Below are 22,393 nucleotides of genomic sequence, written 5' to 3'. Positions count from 1 at the left end.
CCAAAAAAAGAAAAAAGTGGAAGGAATTCATTCAGATTCATTGTGGGTTTGGGGTCACCAGGGGCTCTCACAGTTTAATACAACCTCAGGAAACAGTGGGTGTACATAACAGTAGTGGAGCAGTAAAAGTAGCAACTGAATACAAGAAAGTAATCAAATATTGACTCCAGACTCAATGACAATGAGAAGCCTACACAAATAAAATTCTCATGGGGTTTGGGTACTGTCTTCTCTGTCTTGTATATCACAGTTTTCAGTCAACTTGCTGACCTCCTGAGGACGCACTGTACTTTGATATATATATATTGCCTAGATTTCATAGGGCCAAACCCCAGAAGGACAAATAACACGATTCACCAGCACCTGATTAAATGAAGTGACTCCAGGTGTGTTCACGTGTGCTGTCACTGACGTGTTCCCAGTGTGCTCGTTCATGCATCACAGTGTGAGTTTAGCTGTTTTAATATAAACTAGTAATACATGTATAAACTCCACTCTCAGTACATGTGGTGTAGCACTGTTATCAACAACTATTGCTGTGCCATGAGGTCTCATAGCGCTGTTGTAATAGTTGCACAAACAACATAAGCATATTATTAGTATTTGCATTTTAGCTTCATTGTTTGCATCCACTCCTCTATTTATGAACGAGGTGATTTCTATGAAAATGAACGAGTCACAGCTGCTGGTAAACAAAGTAAATATCTGGATTTCCATGAAAATCAAACAAGTTGCAGCTTCTCGTCTCGTCAAGGTCGAGAAACTTGCTAGAGTGTCACAATCAGGCCCAGATAAAGAGAGAATTCACGGGCAGTTTCGTCTGTGTGTGCATCCTGTGAGCACTTCAGAGGCAGCCTCTGAGGCACGGCTTTACAAAAAAACACATGAAAATGTAGAACATGGAATTTCAAACTTGTACTTCAGCAGCGCTTTCTTTGGGTAGACGTGAAATAATGACTACCTGCAGGTGATTAAAGACGTCTCAACGGGGAAATGGATGGAACGCTTTCCAAGTACCACAGTTAATTAATTTTACTTAATTGCTTTCAATCACTGTGAATATTCATCACCATGTCAGAGATGTGTATTGTCGAAGGTGTAGCATTAACATTAGTAGTAAATAGTAGCAATAATAGTGAACAAATTAGTAGACTGGTGGTGTTAAGACTTTAACACCACCAGTGGTGTTAGAAAAGTAGCTTTGGTGTTTGAACGAAGCATGACGTCATTGTCTCAAAAGTGCCTCGTAAGGGCTTCTCTTCATTGACTCCCCGTTAAATTCAGAATCAAATTTAAAATCCTTCTCCTCATATACAAGGTCTTGAATAATCAGGCCCCATCTTATCTTAAAGACCTCACAGTGGTAAGCTCCTAGGATTTTAAAAGTAGAATGGGAGAGAAAGCTTTCAGCTTTCAGGCACTTTTTCTGTGGAACCCAGTTTGGAGCTGGTTCACCTCTTTTCACTCTCCACGCGTTTATACACCACTATGCATTTAACCGTTATTTATTATTAATCTCTGTCTTTCTTCCACAGTGTCTGCCACCCCCCTCCGGTTCTCCCAGAGGTTTCTTCCTGTTAAAAGGGAACTTTTCCTTCCCACTGTCGCCAAGTGCTTGCTCATAGAAGGTCATCTGATTGTTGGGGTTTTCTCTGTTTAATTACTGGACCTTTACTTTACACTATATATCGCACCTTAAGGTGACTGTCATTTTGATATAGTGCCTATATAAATCTAATTAAATAGAACTGAGTTGAATTGAAAAAATGGTAAAATTAATATATATGTCACATTATAATGGAAAGAGTTTAGAAGATCAAATTTCAAATCAAATATTGTATCCCAGTGCCATTTTTCTTGTAAACATGAAAATATCTTTGCAGACCTATTTTATATGTATTGGCTCTGATTTTGAGTTGCTGGAAGTAGATCACTGGAACGTGCAGACACGAACAAATATTCAAAAGTAGGTTACAGTCAAGTGAAGCGAAAGGAAACCGTTTGTCTTTGAACAGTAGATGTAGGCAGATTAAAAACAATGTGTAAATTTGCCTGTAGGACATTCCAAGACTGGTGATTTTTGTTTGCTATTGTCCATAAATTCCATGGGAAAAGGGCAGCAACGTGTTTCTCTGTATTTTCCTCTGAACGCTGAATCTCAATGTTCTTACTGACTATCAAGTAAATATTTAAACAAGAAATGCCTCGAGTGACCTGCATATTTATGTAAATGGTGCGTTGCTTGGAGCCCTTGCAACACCTTAAATTCTTGACAAGTTTATCACACAACTATGTGACACTGTGTAGCATTTATCTACACACTGCACAACTCAAATGAGTGCAATTCAGTCTTACTATAAAGTTAAAAATCTGAATGTATGAAAATAAACTTAATTATAATAATAGCTGTAATCTTTTACATCAGGTGTCTTGCTGGCAGGTTTTTGCACATTTTGTCTGAAATAGGGAAAAGACACTTGACACTTTCGTTGCTGTTAGGCTTCATGTTGGAGCTTAGAGTAGAAAGACGTGGAGACAGCGCCCCCATATGGTCATAATCCTGATGTACTGGTTATTGTTCGCCACGAAAACATCACGTGATTTCATTCACCTGACGACTGCCTCTTAGGCCACGTGTATCATCCCAGCAAACGCGTCTTACCCTGCGTTATATTTCTATACAAGCAGAAGAATGTTATTCACCTCTTTTGAGGTTAGGCTTGTAATCAGTGTGAATTTCATATATAGTGAGTAAATTTAGGTCAAAGGAACAAACATTTTACATGATATGATGATCAGAAAAAAAAAGAGCAAAATAATGTGTAAAGAACAGAAAGATTTTAAAAATCTATGTGCTTTGACTATATGTAATATAGTTCCTAGAAAAGCAAGGCCCCTTATTGCCCAACTGCCCTGTTAAATCAATTGTCTGACAACAACCTTAAATATAAAAAGTTTGCATGAAGACACTACAAAGACTAGATAACACTAGAATTACAATTTACATATGTAAATGGTCTTTTCCTGTATAAACAGGGTATTTTGTTATTTTACATCAACCAATCATACCCTGCTTTTTTCCCCCTTCCTGGTCTTTCTGAATAACCTACATGAACTAAAAATAATCTCACTATACTCACATTTTGAAGCGGACAACCTATGCTAAGATAAAATAAATAAATAAATAATGGCTTAAAATTGGTCCGTTATAGAGGGTTAAGGTAGAACCCAAAGGTTTGTGTATAATAAACAACTGAGAATTAAACAGTCTTGGAAGCTTATATTTAAAAAGTATGATAAGTCATGCTTTAATACAAAAATATTCCAAATACTGTACACTTGTTCTGAACATGTGCAAAATGTCAAAAAAAATATTTACAATTCCAGTAAACAGAATTTTAAAAAAAAACCATATAATGACCAATTGATCGGATTGAGTTTGAACCTAGAAAAACGGAAACGTTCTCTTAGAGATATTAAGCCCAAACTGAAGAAACAACACAGACACAACATCCAAGTGACAGGAATGGAACAATGAGAATGTTATTTACATGCGCAAGTATAAGACACAAAAGACCCACCAGGCTGGATCCATGCACACAAATTTTAAATGTAAAGTACTTGATTGAAATGTAAGATTGATGCGATTCAAATGTTAGTAGAGTTCCAAGTAAACAGGTTTCTGTGTAAATGGACATAGTGGTTATAACCACACGCTCAAAGATACAACGGTTGATTCTAAGGTCCTCAAAAGAATTTGTAAAATTTAAAAAACAAAACCATATCCCACACACACACACTTTTCCAGTTTTCTCCCAGTAAGAAATGCACTGGTCTCAAACTTGAGTTCATGGTTATAACATGAGTCTGCTCCTCCACATCAAGTCTTCTTTGTCCCTTTCACCCTCTATCAGAAGACTCTTTCACAGGCACGGAAATTTCTCAGACCAGGAGCAACAAGAGTTCTGTTTTTAATCACAAAGTCCTTCTTTTACAGAGATGTTGGCCTTTTTTTCATTTAATTTGCAGGAGCTTCATCTTGTTTCCTAAAAGCAGAAGAGGAACAATTAAGTGATGAACACTAACCTTTTAAAATGAACATTTATTGGAGTGACACTTACCCAGTCCTTTAAGAAATTTGTTCACACCACTTGGCTCAGGCTCAGGGCATGAATCCAGATACTCAGCCACTCTGGTTTCAAAGAGACCTGTGGGAAAGATGGAAAGACAGTAGCAGAAAAAAAGGATTAGACAGTCTTCATATGCTACAGCTCATTACGCACAGACCAGATGTCAAAAAATGTAGAAACGCAGTAGAAAAGTGCATTATTCCCATCACACTGACATACTCATGGTCTCTTTTACATGCAGGATCAAAGTTTGTCTCACCTTATTTTTCACTTACACCGTATCAAACGTGCGTATGCACAGTTTGAATTTATGTGTGTGGTCTGCACATCTTTATAAATAGCATTGAGTGGGAAAAGGCTTATGCATACTTTTTGTCCGTTTATACGCCCAGCCCCTAGTGCTTGCATGCAGGGAAAATTGTTTTCACTCAGTTTTAGGCTCGCTTGTTGTGACTCATTTAATTTAATGCATATGTCTGCTTTAATATGATTCAACACTGCTATTTATCCATTTACCGGTTATGTGGAAACAATGACTTGTTTATTTCAACTTTTATGCAACATCTTGCAGGATGATGTTTTATATTCTTCACATTCATCTGTCCCACCAAGATGTACAACGTTGGCTACGTTTCACTGTGAAGCTGGATGAATTCTAAATTTCTGTTTTGCTTTTGTATTTTGCTGTTTATTGGCACAGCTCTGCAGTTATTATGTTAAAAGGTAAAGTCAGCCTCTGAAGCAATGAAATCTAAATCGAGCACAGTTCCAGCTGGCATGAGTGTCTCCCGCCTAATGATTTAGTTTTACCTATTTTTTTCAGAACTCTAACAGTGGAAACAAAATATTCCCAAACAGAAAAAAACATAACATCTAAAAAAATGACCTCTTCCTCCTCCCTTGCGCAGCTCCTTGTCCTGAATGAAACCAGCAAACATCTGAGTGTCCATGAAGAGCTGCAGGAACTGCCGGACTCCCCGAGAGGGATGAGATTTGCGGAAACTGTCCCGCTGGAGCTCCTTGTTGCCATTGGGGGACTCGACCATGTGGAGTGGATAGTGTCCCACTAGCTCCACGAACAATCGCACAAACGCCTCCGACATCAAGGAGCTCAAATCAGTTTGCTGGTCTGAATGATTAAATAAGGAAAATGTTAGCACAGCAGTAAGGTTAATACTTAATGAAATGCTAAAAGCCTATGATTACATGAAAAAAAGAACAACAACAAGGGGGTCATCAACACAAATCTGGTTAAAGATTTGTAATCACACAACTGGAACTAATGAGCAGAAAACAGAATGTGCATTGATCTGCAGTAGGTTTGCCCTGCTGTGCTGCTGACATTTGCAGCTCATTTCTGCACAGCCAGATTTAGCTGGCAGAACAAAAGGACACACTGATAGTGCTATGATGAAAACTAATGCCAGCAAATATTCTTCTCATCGCCACTTTAAAAATGGAACTTCATCTTGTGATAGCGAGACTGTTTTGTAGATAAATCTTGTGTTCTTCGCGTCTGTTCCACCAACCTCCACACGTGTTTCCATTTTCTTCTCTCAGAATATCTTGCCTCTCCTCCAGGATCTGCTGCAACGCCGCCTGGAGTTTACTGGGCAGAATGCAGTCCTCATCGCCCAGCTGTCACACATCACAAGAAGGGTCAACAGCAGTCACATGATGCAGTTTCTAACCATGCATTTAATCCGTCACATTGTCTCATAGTTAATATCTATAGTAGCCTCAATATAAAAACATCAAATGTCACTCGTGTTTTCAATTTTTGCTGTGACAAACTAAATAATTATATTTGGTGCTTTGATCACATTGTTTTTTCATGCACTAGATTTAAAACCCAAGACCCAGTGTTAAACTTCAAAAGCACTCTGTACTGGGAAATGTAGCCATTTACTGTTTAATGTGCAAGAATGCAACAGGCCAAAGGAGCAGAATGCCTCCAGCCCACACTGTGCAAGTCAAAGATTTTTAGCCCTTTATTCATAAATTCAAACTGAATGGAGGGATGTTTCTAGAATTACTCATTATGTGTATACTAATATAATGAGCACAACCACACAAAAGTCTGTCAATGACTGAAAAGACTTACTGTTAACTGACAAAATTGCAGCACTGAATCAGCCTTAATGTTTTGATTGTGACAGGACTATGTTCTGGGCTTACATCCCATATAATTTGTCACTCTCAAAATATTCAGCATGCTACCGAGGGACAAGTGTAGGCAAAGCCATCTTTTTGACTGAGACCACACCTATCATTCCCATTATACGTTGTGTGTACACACCTGAATGACAAACTTGTTTGCACACAGATCCACTATGAGCACCTGGGAAGACAGCAAGAAGAAGAATTGACAGTTACTAACTGTAAGACTTAACAATTGTGTAATAAGAGTTATATAAAGGTCCAGTGAGTGTGAGTTACAGTGTGCTGCTGCACAGTGGAAGCAACAGCATGCGTGGAGTGAATATACAGCCAATAAACCATTACACAGGCAGGACTGTCTTTTTAAAGCTCTAATTGTTTTCAAAATTATTTTTACAGACCTCTTCAATGGGAAGCTCCAGCACCTGTGGCAGGCAGGGTGCCAGCACCCCAATAAGGAATGGGGTGGGGGAACAGCTGATGTCCAGCATGCTGGCTGGTAACACCGGCACGAAGGTGTGCTGCCAAGTAAACGGGTAGAGCAGCGCCAAGGCTGCGTGGCTGCAGCGTGACAGCACACTGCAGTGAAGAGATTAGATGAGAGATGAGATAAGGTTTATCAAAACACTATTCATGCAATTCCCACACAGATCACATGACACTGAGATATCAATCATGGCTCCCTAAAGATAGAGGATGGCCACATGTATTATTTTTCCACCAAACACTCACAATAAACTGTAAGAGCTTTCAGCAAAACGCCTTAAGTATCAAAGGATTCTCTCAATGCAACTGATCTATGTTAATCCTCTTAGTTCAGCAGTCACTGCTACTCCTGCTGACACTCCTCGTTCCTTTACAGAAAGTTGCATGCGTGCTGTGAAAATCCTCCTCCGCTTTCACCTGGTTGCTCAACTTCTACAGCTAACATTTTCTTGGTTTTGCCAAAGAGCCTTTTTTGTGTTTTTCAAACAGTATCTGTAGCCTCACTAAGATATTCAATCTTTAAAAGGTGAATCGCTAATTTCCCCCAACATTTTCAGCTGCTCTTAGCAAAAAGCCAAATTTCAAATAAAGCTACTTGGAAAAGAAATTTAAAAAAATTTCTCATGGACATTTACTTACGATCTACATTTAATAACTTTCTAATTACCATCAGTCACTTTTAGAGCACTTAACAGAGCAGTAATTGCTTGCCATGCTATTAGAAACTTTTAATTAGTAATTTAGTGTATGTGATCTTTTGATTTTTCTTAATTAATTTTAGACTGTGTCACTTTCTCTAATGTGGCAGTCTCTATTTTTTAAGCTCAGTGTAACAAGCAGCTCACAGATGTTACTTAAATGATGTAAAACACAGTTAATTTCACCATGTGCAATGTGTTATTTATACCCAGTGTTAGCATTTCTATATTACTTTTTGGTTATTTGGCTAGAGTAAAAGTGAGTTATGGTAACTGGATCAGAGAAACACATTGGTGCAGCATTGCTCGGGTATTGGCATATAACTCTGCACTAAGGTTGTACACATACCAGTCATATGCTTGAAGTTCCAGGTCTGATTAGTTTCGAGTTTGTCTCTTTTGCTCTCTATATCCCACTCTGCTCTCTAAATGTAGCATCTGAGTATTCTGTCTTTCCTCACAATTGAGCAGCTCAAAATTGTATTCAGTGTGACTTGTTTTGAGCTGTTTTGTGTATGTAGCAATTTTTAGTTATCCTACAAGGATACAAATGATGTTAAAAGAAGCCTCCATGTCAGCCTGAGCACAGACAAACTAGAGTGGATCATGCATGATCCGGGCAGCATATGAACTACTTGGTGTGAACAAAAGCCAAACCAATGTTGGACAGAAATCGGTGTTACATCCTGTATCACCTAATGTTCTCACAACTTTTTGAAACAGGTGCTCAGCTTTAACAGGAACTGTTAGAAGTTTGACATAACAATGCAAACTTACAAAGGCATATATCATGGTGGAGCGAATTACCCACTATATTGCTGTATTATAGCCATCAATGCCTGACTGGTCCTGCTGTGAGATGCATGCTACTACATCATACCTGAGTTTGTCAGCGACAAAGATGACCCTCCTCTCGAGCAGAAGGGAGGCGAAAACCTGCAGGAGTTTTGTGACACTGAGACATTCCAGCAGACTGTCAAAGTCCACATGCTCCAGTCTGGAGTCCACAGGTCGGCATAAAGTCAGTTCCTTGCAAAGCAATGAGAGCACACTCAGTCAGGCTAAATATAAATTGTAGTTGTTGACAGTGTGTATGAATGGCTGAAATGTTTATGCAAAACTAAGCCTTTTAGGATGCTGAATACCCATGTTCATGTTGTTCGATCTTTTAACATCTGTCAGATCACCAGAGACTTATGAATGATTAGAGCCAGGGGTTTTGTTCTGTTCTAGCCACATATCGAATAAACATAATTCCGGGAACTAGAGGTTGTTTTCCTTTTTTTAAAGAATGAAATCTGATACGTGCATTTCAGCCTTGTAATTCCTCCGATACAAGTTTTTCCATGTGGGTATGCCAAACAAAAGCATAAAAAGCACCTGGGGAGATAAGTGTGTTTTTTGTCCTGACTCTCTCCCCTCATCCCCAACTGGTCAGGGCAGATGGCCGCCCCTCCCTGAGCCACGCTCTGCCTGAGGTTTCTTCCTGTTAAAAGGGAGTTTTCATTCTTCCCACTGTTTTCAAGTGCTTGGTCGCAGGGAGTAAAATATGATTATTGGGGTTTTTTCTCCATTATAGTAGGATCTTCAACTTGAGCACGTTGAGGCAACTGTTGTGATTTCGCTATATAAGTAAAACGGTGTTGAAATGAACTGAATATGATGCTGAGCTCTTGAATTTTAAGAGGTTATAGTCAATGGTCAAATGATAGATGGGGACTTTAGATATAGGTTTTAAATCTAGGACTTCCAAATGTAAGGCTTTGACTTTGCCACACTCCCTGAGTTTTACTGGAAAGGATCCTTACTTTGCATATTTTGACTCTGTAAAACAGAAGTGATCAAACAGATTGCTGTCAGTGTTTAAAAACACATATATATGTTGCAGCATGGCTGAGCCCTATTGTTTTCACAAATACCCTAAAATTTTGAGTCATTCTGAGTTTGCAGAAGGGAGTGGCTAGAAGGAGCAAAACTACTAATTAACATTTCCTCTTTTGGTTTCAGGCTTACCTCACTCCCAGCGCCTGGGACGAAGCTCTTAACGGTAACTGTGCGTCCAGGGGCTGGAAAAGGAGCTTCCATCACAGTACGCATAAAAGGGTACACGAGAGCCGGAGATATTTCTCTGCGCCTCTCCACCTCTTCCAGAATCTGGTCAGACAAAGCCAGATGAATCAATTTTTGCATGCAGATGGGGTTTTCCTTCAGAGCACACTACTGGTTGTTAATTTCCCTCAGGCCAGCTGAAGGATGGATGAGACACAGTTACATGCATACGATTTCCTTTTGGGAAAGAACCCCACACCCAGTGACTCCTCAGGATTATCTTCTAGTGCACCCTCATCCTATCTTTAAACATGCAGTTTTAAGGCAGCGGGTTTCACAATGTTCAGGGGATTAGCACTAAACTGTAGTCGATCCAGCTCTTTTCATGTCGCAGTAAAAAGTTCTATCAGCAGAAATATGTGTGCACATGTGTTGTGTCTTTACCTTTGCAAAAAGATTGAAACAGCCCAGCTTGCTGACAATACAGTGCACCTCAGGAAGTCTCTTCCCCTTTCCACTGGGCTTAAAGAGACAGTTTCAAATGATAAAAAGGAAGAAACAGAGATGTCATTACAACACCATTAAACACGGCATATCTCTCTCAGTCTCTAAAATGGCAGGAGTAGAAAATCCTAAAAGTCATAAAGTCTCCATCCATGTTTTTCATAGTGGCAATCAGTTTTCCCCCCCATGTCCTCTTCATAAGACGTAACATCCAATGTTGAAACTATAAAAAAACCTGAAAAATCTGCAAAAAAAACTGTGCTTGGACAATAAAATTTAAGTAGAATATCAATGACATAAAGCTAATCTGGATCAGGATCCATCACAATCCACAGAATATAGGCCATAAAAATGACAAAAGCAAGCTGGAGCATAATTTGGGTGCAGACCCATGAAGTGATCACTTGGTGTACCGGTAAGTTGGATTAAATCCTATTGAGATTCTTTGTAATCATGACTGGACCGTTTTGTTGTTATGAAAGCAGTCATATGAAGTTATTCTCTAACTGCAAATTGAAGATTTCTAAGTGCAGGAAAACTGGGCGCCACATCTGAGCATGAGTTTTATGCTTTGGGGATTTACAGCAGACACTTTGCAATGGTTTCCGCCATGTTACAAACACAATTACTGGATTAATCAAGAAAATAACCTGCAGGTTAATGAAGTGAAATTCAAATAGATGTTAATGACACAGTATCTGAAGCAGCGTCTGGAGAAACAGCAAAACTGAAAAAGCTCTCTAAGTTGTGCGAGTTGAGAAAAACAAAATATAAAACTCTCCACATTAGATGTGGCCTAGATCTGTCTGTACTACCCAACAACAAAGTTTATCGCAGACATCTTAACAAGACAACTGCAATAGCAGTAACAAAGCAAAAGAAAAGCACAACACTTGTCATAATTTCAACATACAAAACTGAACCCTTCTCAGGCTAAGGAAAAGGGAACATGATGAAATTCTTCTTGCTCTCTGTCATTAATACAGAAGTGGTTTATGGTCTGTGACTCACATCTCCTAAGAGATGTTGAGTAAGCACAGGGCAGGCTGCCATATCATGACACACACACACACACACACACACACGAACATTTGAGTCAAATGCTCACCAGGATCTTACGGCAGTAACAAAACCAGCGGCTGCCATCTTCTCCAGTCAGGACAAAGGAAAACGTCTCGCTGTCAACGCAAACACAGATAATGCTATTTATCCGAGGTAATTTAACCATGATGTTCCATGTATAAAAATTGGTGGGAAAAGAGCTGGCTTGATATGAATGATTTCATTATGGAATCATTTCATTACAATTAATTAAACAGGAAAAACACTACACTAAATAAAGACAGACAGAACAGAAAATATGTACATGTACATATTTGTCGTCTGGTAGTTTGTATTGGCACAGATGCATATTTTAGAGGCAGGAAGGGAGTGCAAGTTCTGAGCATAACCCTCATTACAACAATGAACCGCACAGACAAAATGCATGCCCAATTCCCCTTAGCACTCCAATTTAATTAGATCAGACAAAACTTTAATCATCCCTGTGGGGAATTTAAGTGATTGCAACAGTGATTTATGGGTTACAACTAATAGCTGGAGATATTAATAGAAAAAGAGGAAATGGGGTAATAAACATGGCATAAATAAGAACGCTGAACAATACAAAGTCAACAAAAGGACTCCAACACAAAGAAAATGAAAGGAAGATGAAGAAATAATACAGTCTCATGTTACCATTACATCACTGGCTTAGCTTTGCTGTGACACAGCATACATCAGGCATGGTGTTAAAACATTGTTGTTGTGTTTAAGCTGACCTAGGCATCAGTGCAGAAGGTTTCCAGTCCTGAGAATCAGGGAAGCAGAACTTTGGGATCACCTTCAGCTGATCCTCAGCTTCTTTAGAAAGCCGGGACGACTTCTCAAACTGAAAGAGAAAAACTCAAGGCTACTACAGGCCAGTCGATTCCCAGAGATCCAATAAAATCAATAAAACAAACAACAACAAAAAAAACCACCAAAAATTAAAAGTGTTAAAAGTTTCCTGTAAATTAAAATAAATAAATAATAATAATAATAATAATAATTTTTTAAAAATCAACAAACATGCACAGTCTCAAGTATGTGGTCGAATGCACCTAAAGAGATCATTTCTTTTATATTCCAGGGAGAAAAATGCAAATATATACCCAAATCTGGAAAAACACATCAAAAGAGTCCATCTGAGAAGCCTTATATCAGCCTGGGAAATTCCCCGTATACAAATTCTCAAAAGGATTTTTTGTTATGTACAATGAGAATCCCTTAATATCACCAAACAAGATTACAATTTAGTTGTGAAATTGTCACAAATGACATCAATTCATGCAATATGAACAAAGCAGAGTTGTGCAGACTGCTAACCATTTTGGGGAACTGTTGTGTAATTTCAGGGGAGTAGGTGTTTTCTTGGGAGCTTTTTCTTAGTGACACCACCACAAAGATCTGGAAAAGCTGCTGCTGCTGCATCTGGATCAGGTCTCTCTCCAGGGTGCGGTAGCCTGGCCTTCGTTTCAATGTAGACTGGATGTAAACTGATCTCCTGGAGCCTGTTCAACACCACACAGTGACACAATACAGTCATGTTTATCCTGGGAAAAATCCCAACCAGCACAGAGAAGCAATAAAAGGTCTTCTTAATGTCTATATAATGTAAAACTGTAGCTATAACACTGACTACTTTAAGGTTGCTCAATGATGACCTATCATGCTAATTTCTAACTCTGCTTTTTATTCTTCAACTCTACTACAGCGTTGCATGATTCACACTAAATAAAGAATCCTTTTTATCTTATGCTGAGCCTTGATTCAACTTATTTCATTCACTGCCTGAAACAAGCTGTTTTAGCTCCATCTTTCTAATGAATGACTTATCCTTTAAACATTAGTTGAGCTCCTAATTAAAAACTTTGGAGATGTTTGGTGTGATCATTTAACACTAACACTATACAGTATATGATGTTTTTATCTTCTCGTTTTACCGTAGCACTGGATTTATACTTTCATTTTTAGGAACTAATAGTATTTACTCCATATAAAGTTATCTACCTGTAAACTTTACCCAGAACTAGCATAAAGTGAAAGATTCTGTACGTTTGTTATACCTTTGGTGCCGTCCTCAGGGTCGCTCTCAGTCCCGCTGGTCTCCTCTGCTTATATAAATTGGAGGAGGCGGGATAGATTAGTGAGAAGCAGAGGAATGGGGAAAACTTGACAGGCCATAATCAGATGCAGACAGCAAGTCTTTGTTTCATAATTTCATTTCATTGCCGACTGCGACTGGCCTTATGTGTATCATCAAAAGATGGGTATTTCCACCAAGAGGCTCAACTTAATCTTGATGTGTTGATGTGGATCTGCCACTATGTGTTTGTGTCTCACCTCGCACGGTGACTCCTTGGTTCTTCACTCTCTTCCTCCCTCGCTTGTCATCAAAGATCGTCTCGATTTTGTTGACATACTATGTAGTAGAAGCACAGGTGCTTGTCAGCCCCATAATTTTAGAGCCATTGCAGAATCCTGATTACATGGAATTATGATATATAGCCACTAACAGCTACTAAATACATAATTATATTACAGATTTTCAGCATTTTTTTCTTCTTTTTTTTAAAACCCCATACCCTTGTTGTTCTTTCTAAAAGAACATAGAGCGGGAAGCTTAAACTTTGTTTTTAAAAGAAGCGCTGCCAATTGAGGAAACAAACTCGTATGGCAATGACAAGTAACATGTCTAACTAACCATAACAGCACTGTTTTGAAGCAGAACAATACATAATAAATGAGTTATTGTCAAGATCTAAATGTGTATTTTTAATATATTCAAAGAGTTCCCAAAAGCGGTTTGTCTAAAATATTTAAGAATACTCAACTCACTCAATATTTCATTATTACTACAGTTTCAGATATTCATTTTACACTATTGAAAAGTTACACAATGGTCTCTTCCTAAAAACAATCAAAATCAACATGACGGGCTTTTTCAAACTAGCTCAAACTCATGGTACTTGGGTCACATTGGGTTTTTTAAGCCATAACCTCTTTTTTCTACAAATATATTTTAAAAAACGCTTTTTTCCCCTCTTTACCTTGTCAGTAAAGTCTGTCCCTGTCCAAAACCTTTCCACAGCCATGGGTTAGATGTCCGTAATACTCTTCTGTCTGAATTTACACAAAGTGTTTACACATACTGCTCCAACACTATCTATTATTTTCAGCATCAGCTTCTTCCTGTTCAACAAGTAACCGCCTCCTTTTCTGTTCTACGTAAAACATGAATCATCATTCACTGCCACTCTGTCAGTCACAGGTCACATGGAAATGGGCACCAAAAATGCTGTCAGCCAGCCATAGTATCAAATTCAATTGTATGTGCAAATATACCTGGGGTATCCTGTGTATTTTCTGAGTGCTTCCACGCCGTGGTGCAGCTGGTTTGGGAGTGTCTGCAATGGTTGAAGATTTGGACACAGCTTGGAACACCTTCCTGTCCACTTTACTAGCATACCTGTATAACGTTTGGGGTTTAGAAGGCAACTGGAACAAAAGAAGTGCTAAGTTAATGCTCAGTTTCAGATAATTACTTGGTATCAAACTACAATAATTCCTTCTTCCTTTGTTTCTCAGGTTGACACATTTGTTACATTGATGCATAACTAATAAAAATACTCCTGTACTATTAAAGCGGGACATACATGGAATGTTATCCATTACCTTTGGGAGAGGCCTTGCAATAGGGATACACATTGGAGATAGCTTGACATCCTCATAGGGGTTATCTCTGGTCACATCACCTGAGGGTAAGGTAGAGTGATGGGAAGGATTAGACAGCATGCCTGGACGTCTTCAAGACATAGAAGCAACTGAGACAGCCTAAATTTGCTGAAACTACAACAAATTGTTTAAAATGCATGGTAGCACCTATCTGCCAAGTGCTGTGAAATACTGAATTTGTGACATTGCAATGCAAAAGCTATTATTATACACTTGTATCAAACAGCTAGGCCACATTTACAGACACTACATATTGTGAATAGGTGTTATGTCTGATCCCACTAGTCACAGCATGTTTTTCCATCGTGAACATGAGGAATAATTCTAGTAACTGTAGGAAATCTGTGGGCAATCAGGAAAAGGAAACATCATCAGTTGAGCTGCTATACTTAGTACTACTAAGTAGTACTAAGTATAGTATGCTTAGTACTACTAAGTATACTATACTAAGAATAGTATACTTAGTATACTATTCTTAGTTAGCGTATTGTCTGTCTTGTTAATGTTGGTTTATAATGGAGCACTGTAACAAAAAAATATTTTCCCCCAGGGATCAATAAAGTATTCTGATTCTGATTCTGATTATACAACAATAAGCCAAATCCTAACTGAGAATACTGAAATTTACATCAACCCAGCGACAGGTACCCAGGAGTCTTTATGATTTCCTGTCTTTGTCTTTTGTGCTAACAGCCAGATAAATCAGAAGCTCTGGAAGTTCATTCAAAATCAGCTCCACATTGGGAATAGGACTTACAGACGATGTCCTCGTAAATATTGTCATCAGAGTAGGCATGGTAAAGGGCATCATCTGCCCGAGGGCCTTGCTCTGCCGTCAGGCGTGATGCATCCTCATACTCAAAGGACTTCCTGTGACAGGGAGAGAAGCGATGGCAGTGAGAAAGGCTGTTGACCTAAAGATAACCATTATACTGTTCACTCTATTGTTGTATGTTTAGCCATTGCCCGACAACAAAATGCCTTGTTGATATGAAACCCAGAAAAACAAGGAGATAGTGCAGGGAGAGAGAGAATAATCATCATGGAAGGAAATGACTGAGCGCATGATAGAGAAGTTGCAATATGGTAACAGTTTTTCTGTGTCACAGACAGTACAGAAATATGGAAATGGACAGTCTGTCTGAGTGCAGAAACTGAAACTGCGATGTTACTAAAGTTCACGTGATAAAATACCTGGCCAGGTGCAGATACTTCATAATGTACAAGCTTAAATGAAAGCTTCCTCTAAAGATGGTAAACAAGAAGCCCTGTGCTACCTGTGTGCAGACATGACAGGAAGACTCCGAATCGAGCTACTGGCATAAACTAAAAAGGTTGATTACATTGCCTACAATACGTAACAACAAAAATATTGCACAATTAGTAGTTTGTGAAACTCTGTTTTACAGTTTATGAAACATCCTGTCCTGTGCTCTAACAGAGGGGAAACAGACTTTCTCTACCTACATGTGAAAAAAATAACCATTCAAACTTTTTAATCTATTGGACAAGCAAACTTTCGTCCTCTTTGAAAGGGTACCTAATGATAAAGGCACTGCAATCAATAACACCTACACCTACCTATGTTTGTATCTTTATATTTCAACAATAGAGTAGGAAATATACCCCATTATTCATTATACTGTCAAATGTATGAAATTAGAATTAATGGATCCTGATTAGAGGCCAATAATTAGAACCTTTTTAAAAAAACAACAACATATGGTCCAAGTATCAAGTTCTCTTTTACACTCAAGTATATTTTACCATTATTCACCGTCTAAAAACCTCTTTAAAGTCTTCAAAATGCCCGAGTCTATTATTAATATTTTACACTGCATGTATTATAAACATCTGCCAGTTTTCTATGACTGGCCAATCCAGGAAATTCAGCCAGTAGAGCCTTTGATGCAATAAAAGGTCATCAGAAACAAAAATTATATTACAGGATCTGCAGGGACAGCACCAGTCAAAAGTCCATCCAAAGTGCTGACTGGTATTGTAATCATTTCAAATGCTGGTGTCAAAGTGCGCGGTTCTACTGTCAGAAGGACAGCACCAGCTTCAGGTGGAATGGCCAAGTCAGATTTGAATAACACTGAAATATTGTGCACGCAGGATAACCCACACACAACTTCAGATATTTTACATGATAACAAATTGTCAGCAAGGTATATTAGTTTCTAAGGCCAAAGGGTGTACTTTCTTTATCTGCAGAGAAGTAAAATCTATCAATCATTTTTTTATATTTTGTTGAAACCATTGATCACTCCTTTTCTTTACCATCTTTGTCTGTATGTACCGTATTAAAAAGGATTAAATGTTTGCTTTTTATGTGTCAAAAGCAATGGTTTTCACAGGACTACAGATAATATAAGCATGTGACACAGTTTAGTCTTGTTTTACTCGGCCTTTAAAATAATGAAAGAGGGACTGTGTGTGTGTGCCCGATGAAGATGACCCTGGACCCATGGCTGCTCAGGAACTAGGCCATTTCTAGACAATAGACGACAATGCTGCCAGATATCATGTGACATCACACCAGGACCCCAGCCAGCAATCAGACTCTGACAGTACCCTCCCCACCCCAAAACTGCTCTACATATACTGTAACTGTTCAGTAAACCTTTCTACTATAGTTTATATCAAAGAAAGTGCTGCAACAGTTCCATTCTACTTTACTTTTAACAAGTACTCTATGATTATTTATGCTTTTCTTTTTGTGCACTTACTGACCTGTTCTTTTTATGTCTTGAAAGTCCTTCACTCTTTCCAACTGGACACGGAGGAGGTGGGAAGTTGGGTGGTTGAGCTACCCTCCTGGTTCTCGTGTTGGAGTGATTGTTATGAGAGGACCCTCTGTCCCATTGTACCATGTACCCTGTGTTGTTACTGTTCTTGGTTCCCCGATACTGGAATGTCCGCTGAGGTTTAGGAGGGGGATTAGCTTCACCTGATGATCCTCTGCCTTTCTCCCAGAGCAGTCTGTTTCCCTCAAGCTTCCGCCAGAAACCCCGGGAAGTGTAGAAGTTACCAGCAGGCATGTTGTCTTCTGGATCATCAGTTGACAGAGGTAGAGGTTTAGAAACTACTTCAGCATCCAAGATACGACCTATTTTTTGGTCACCGTTGGCAGTAATGATTCGTTTATCTGTAGCCTCCACTTTGGGAGATGCAAGTATTTGCGTTGAAAATGTTTTATTTCCTGGCGACGTGGCTAATAATTCACTGGAACCACTACGCACCGGTTCTGACTTCCTGCCACCCACACTGTGTCCAGCCTGTGCTGGGGATTCCTGAAAATCAAATTCCGAGTTATTTCTTTTTGAGACGTCGGCTTTTGCATGAAGACCGCCTCTCCAGCTCTCATTTGGACAACCATTGCCTAGGAGATCTCCAGACAGAGTCCGAGATACAGTCAGAGGATGTACTTTCACTCCAGTATCATGGCCACTGCTCTGCTGACTGCGGCCTTCCCACTGGGAGATCTTCTCCTTGATGTTAATGACTTGCTTGTGAGAAGGTATCCTCAATGGTGGCCGTCCTTGCTTGGCTGTGGGAGCCTCATTCTGCAGCACAACCTCACCAACCCCACGTCTGACCTGCTCCGCTCTTAGAGCCAGCATATTGTGTCAGCTCATCGCGAATCCTCCATAGGTAAATGTATCAAGTATTTCCCCACAACAGACAGAATCTACTTATTGTTAATTATCCATAAACTGTAATCAAAATCAAAAGAGCCACAAAGTTTATTGTTGGTTCTGTTCTGTCTTCATGTCGTTGTGTGGTGGCAGAGGATCGTTTTCCTCTTGTCTCATTTTATAAAACAACCTAAAAAGAAGATGACAGACTAAAATTACTTATCAGTACAATTAAATCACATCCAAAGAGCACAGTGCACACTGTAGGATCAGAGAAACAAAACCCCAAGGGAAATCTTTCCCCTGAAACAGCATGCATCCAAAGGTGAAGACAAGAACATACTCATGTGAATGCTGGTTTCTGAAAATAAACCTAGTAAAAAAAGAGAAAAAAAGTAAAGACAGTGACAGTGACACATACACTACTATGTATGTGTGCAGTGACCCCCCCCCCCCAAAAAAAAAATAAAAAATTCTTCTAGGCCTAGGAGATTTCTGTGATGCCTTCTTCCTAGGCCTCCTTATAGCTGGTCAAATACAAAAACACCTGTAGTACAGCAAATCAAATGCACCTCATTTGAAAGGCTGTCTTTAAATGGTATGGGGGAAGACCGTCTATGCCAGGGGTCGCCAATCCCAGTCCACGAGGGCCGGTGTCCCTGCAGGTTTTAGATGTGTCCTTGATCCATCACAGCTGATTTAAATTTAAATGGATAAATTACCTTCTAAACATGTTTTGAAGTTCTCCAGAGGCCTGGTAATGAACTAATCATGTGATTCAGGTGTGTTGACCCTACAGGGACACCGGCCCTCGTGGACTGGGATTGGGGACCCCTGGTCTATGCGATTTCATGAAGCGTTTGAGACACGGAAAAACACACGAATCTCATTTCTTGCATAAAGAGCCAACGACAATTGATGACGGGGAGCATTTTAACCCCACCTATCCACATGTGGTCGAGCTCTAGATTAGGCGTTCCTCACGTGGTTTAACTATTTATCAGACACAAAAAATAAAAAGATATAAGACAACATATTCTAAATAACTGCGGCCTTTGCTATATGCACTTTAAACTAAAAATCACATGTTGTCAAACATGCACAGATTTGATGTCTGCGATTGTTTTGCAATGCACTCAGTCTGATTTATATATCCTTAGCCGGCATCAACATGATTGCTGAAGTCTCTTGCTCCTGCTTCGCTGGAACCAAACTATTTGGACACGTCGCACATGAGGATCAAGAAGGGGAGACATGGTAAAATTCCACAGCATAGTTCATGATGACTATGAGCTGCATTCCTGCAGATGGAGAGGAGGAGGGTCAGTAAATAGATTCAGCTACAGACAGTCGGACAGTCACTCAGTCTTGCAAATGACACCTTTGTCTGCGTTTGACCCAAATTAAACGTATGTTTGTAGTGGAATGCTGCTCCATCATAGCCAGACCATGCAATGACAATGCAGCTCCCGAACTGACCCACTTGCACTTATTCGTCTGTGTGCGGTATGTAGTACAGGAAGACATGAGTTGCGTTTCCTGAGCTGCAGGAAGAAGGATCAGCAGTGTCCATAATTATGGTGCAGAAAGATTTTCACCCAACCACTGGTTTAAGCTATGTTTAGATCATCTATATTCAAACACTGACTTGGAAATACAAGAAATCCAGAAATATATCAGCCACTGGCCACTTACAGTAACACTGTGAAACATATCAAAATGGGAGCTTCCCTCTTTTCCATGGTATTCAGTTAAAATCAAATATTAGTCCCAAAGCAGTGAACTGTACATTGTTGTGTAGAAAAGCCAGAGGGAAAGTCAAAATGAACGTTTTAATAAGGCGTTCAGCTTTACAGAGTGGCATCCCAGCATTATTTTAGTGAAACTCACTGAGTCATCCATGTAGAAACTAGACAGGGGACACACAAAGCTTGGAGAACCCAGTCATCAGTTGGCAACTAAATTAAACCTAATTGCAGCTTCAAAACCGCCACAACACGCCCTGCAGAGACGTGTGGCATGACATGACATGTTGGAGGTGAGGTATTGTACAACTGTAGTTTATCACCAGCAGTGGCAGTCGGGAGTATAATAAAAGAAAAATGCAGGTTTGCTTTACACCAACATAAAAGGACAGAGCAAGATAAAGTACCTTAAAACGACTGATCCTTCAGCAGTCAGCGGGGTACAGAGGCATTCATTTCCACATCTCCAATGAGGGAGTGACAGACAAACAGCTTTTATGTTGTGTTTTGTGTCAAGTTGTTGCTGCTAGCTGTGCCAAAACAGTCCAAGTCCTCTCATAAACACAGACTGAGGCAGATAAACAATCTAAACATCATTACTTCACAATACCACAGTGATAACACCTTGAGTGGCACATGAATATCGAAGAGGCTTTGTCTTGACAGTTATCAATTAACCAAGTTGATTTTCCTATATATTTGGCAAAGCAGACAAATGATTTTCATAGAGCATTTTACAGCCTTAAAGGACAGAGACCTTTGGGAGCTCTATGACCTGAATTGCCTCCATATTTTCTGTTATGAATAGTTACTATGTCCAGATAAACGGAGATAAACTGGAGATTAGCAGGAATGCATGCGGACTGAGTGAAAGGAAACTAGGCTCATGTTTTAAAAAAACAACAACAACAACTGTAAAAATAAATAAATAAATAAATAAATAAATAAATAAATAAATAATAAAAAAATGTCACCCCGCCCTTGCAAAGAACTGAAACTTGGAAACTTAACGGACTCGTTATGGTGAAACCTGTTAAACCGCCGGCTGGAACAGCAATACAGGAATAACGTTTTAGTCACCAGCGAAATCGTACAGTGTAATAAACGAAAAGAAGAAAAATAATAAAAATAATTTATTGGATGCATGCCGAGTTGAAGAAAGGGACTTACTGAACCAGAAAAAGTATTGATACTTACATTAAAACGTGATAATAGCTATACATAATACCGTCAGGTTAAACTTGCCATAGTTTCAGTGGCGTTTGGTGTTGACTTGTCACCATATGAAGAAAGCACAAGGATTGGAGAAGTGTGGGAGAGCTATAAATTTTACGGCCAGCTATTAGCTAACGATATCACTGAATGCAGAAACAGAGCTCCTTGAACATTTTAACTAGGGTTTTCTACGAGAAAGTGATATATAAGCTGTGAAGTAAGTGTAAAGATAGAAAGATGGGTAGATGTGATAGAATCCATACTACTTACCAAAGTATAAGCAGGACTCATGTTCTTTCCTCGTTTTCCCGGCGATAAAATAAAAACCGCAAATAAAATCCGACTGCGCTCGGTCTCATCGTTCTATCTGGGAAGGTCTCAATAACGTAAAAAAAAAAAAATGCTACCGTTGTTCAAAAAAAGCAGCCTACAGACTGGTAAACTTAACTTATGAGCACGAAAACTTTATGAGGTATAAAAACGTACCGCTTATACTAATATCTAAACACAGCATGAACAACAACCACAAAGAAAGTGGCCACAGAGGAGAGAAAAGCTGCTAAAGCAGAACACTCCTCGCCCTCCGTCTTTGGACAATTAGCGTCAAGTCAGCCTGAAAATGCGATTTCCGGTTGTAACTTTCAAAATATAAGAGATAACAATTCACCGAGTGTCGTTTCCCCCAATTTATAAGGTGTTCATTGAACTTTCTGGGTGAAAATTGTTTTTTTGTTTTTGTTATGTTCAGTTTTTTATGTTGTCCGTTTTTTATTTTTTATGTGTCCTTTATAAAACGTAAATATTGTAAAAGTAAATGTATTTTAGTCCACTGCAATTGTACGTTTGCTGGCGTCAGTTGTCCAACAAGACCACCGGGATATCGACATCATAACACATGCCACTGAGTTTTGGGAGCAACAAAAGTATCTGAAATGATTTCAAATATTAAA

General features: G+C 39.2%; 1 protein-coding gene across 2 annotated transcripts; it reads right to left on the bottom strand.

The window, feature by feature from the left end:
• Positions 1–3,265: 3,265 nt before the first annotated feature.
• Positions 3,266–22,098, bottom strand: dennd2c (DENN/MADD domain containing 2C). Of its 2 annotated transcripts, none has more exons than XM_085444759.1 (19): positions 21,714–22,098; positions 17,579–18,673; positions 15,600–15,712; positions 14,783–14,862; positions 14,453–14,605; positions 13,451–13,529; positions 13,174–13,221; positions 12,434–12,618; positions 11,848–11,957; positions 11,136–11,205; positions 9,968–10,045; positions 9,488–9,628; positions 8,355–8,503; positions 6,692–6,869; positions 6,430–6,471; positions 5,660–5,768; positions 5,017–5,259; positions 4,122–4,208; positions 3,266–4,046 (listed from the first exon to the last, which is right to left on the bottom strand). In XM_085444759.1, the coding sequence occupies exons 2-19, from the start codon at positions 18,466–18,468 to the stop codon at positions 4,015–4,017; spliced, it is 2,787 nt and encodes a 928-aa protein (XP_085300885.1). In that variant the 5' UTR covers positions 18,469–18,673; positions 21,714–22,098; the 3' UTR covers positions 3,266–4,014. The 2 variants fall into 2 exon arrangements, with proteins under 2 accessions (XP_085300885.1, XP_085300886.1); XM_085444760.1 differs by having other exon boundaries at positions 13,174–13,218; positions 21,714–22,097.
• Positions 22,099–22,393: the final 295 nt, after the last annotated feature.

The sequence above is a fragment of the Copadichromis virginalis genome, linkage group LG20 (genome assembly GCF_057382275.1).
Source record: "Copadichromis virginalis isolate Kocher_CV1m ecotype Utaka linkage group LG20, C_Virginalis_male_GT1.1, whole genome shotgun sequence".
Taxonomy (NCBI): Eukaryota; Metazoa; Chordata; class Actinopteri; order Cichliformes; family Cichlidae; genus Copadichromis; species Copadichromis virginalis.
The sequence above is the reverse complement of the archived record's forward strand: the minus strand, read 5'-3'. Positions and strand labels throughout refer to the sequence as shown.

Coding starts and splice junctions, on each gene's coding strand:
- dennd2c (XM_085444759.1), bottom strand. CDS start 18,468: ATGCTGGCTCTAAGAGCGGAGCAGGTCAGACGTGGGGTTGGTGAGGTT. Junction 13,222..13,450: donor CCAAGGAGTCACCGTGCGAG/GTGAGACACAAA, acceptor AATTTATATAAG/CAGAGGAGACCAGCGGGACT. Junction 6,870..8,354: donor TTTGTCGCTGACAAACTCAG/GTATGATGTAGT, acceptor TCTTCACTGCAG/TGTGCTGTCACGCTGCAGCC.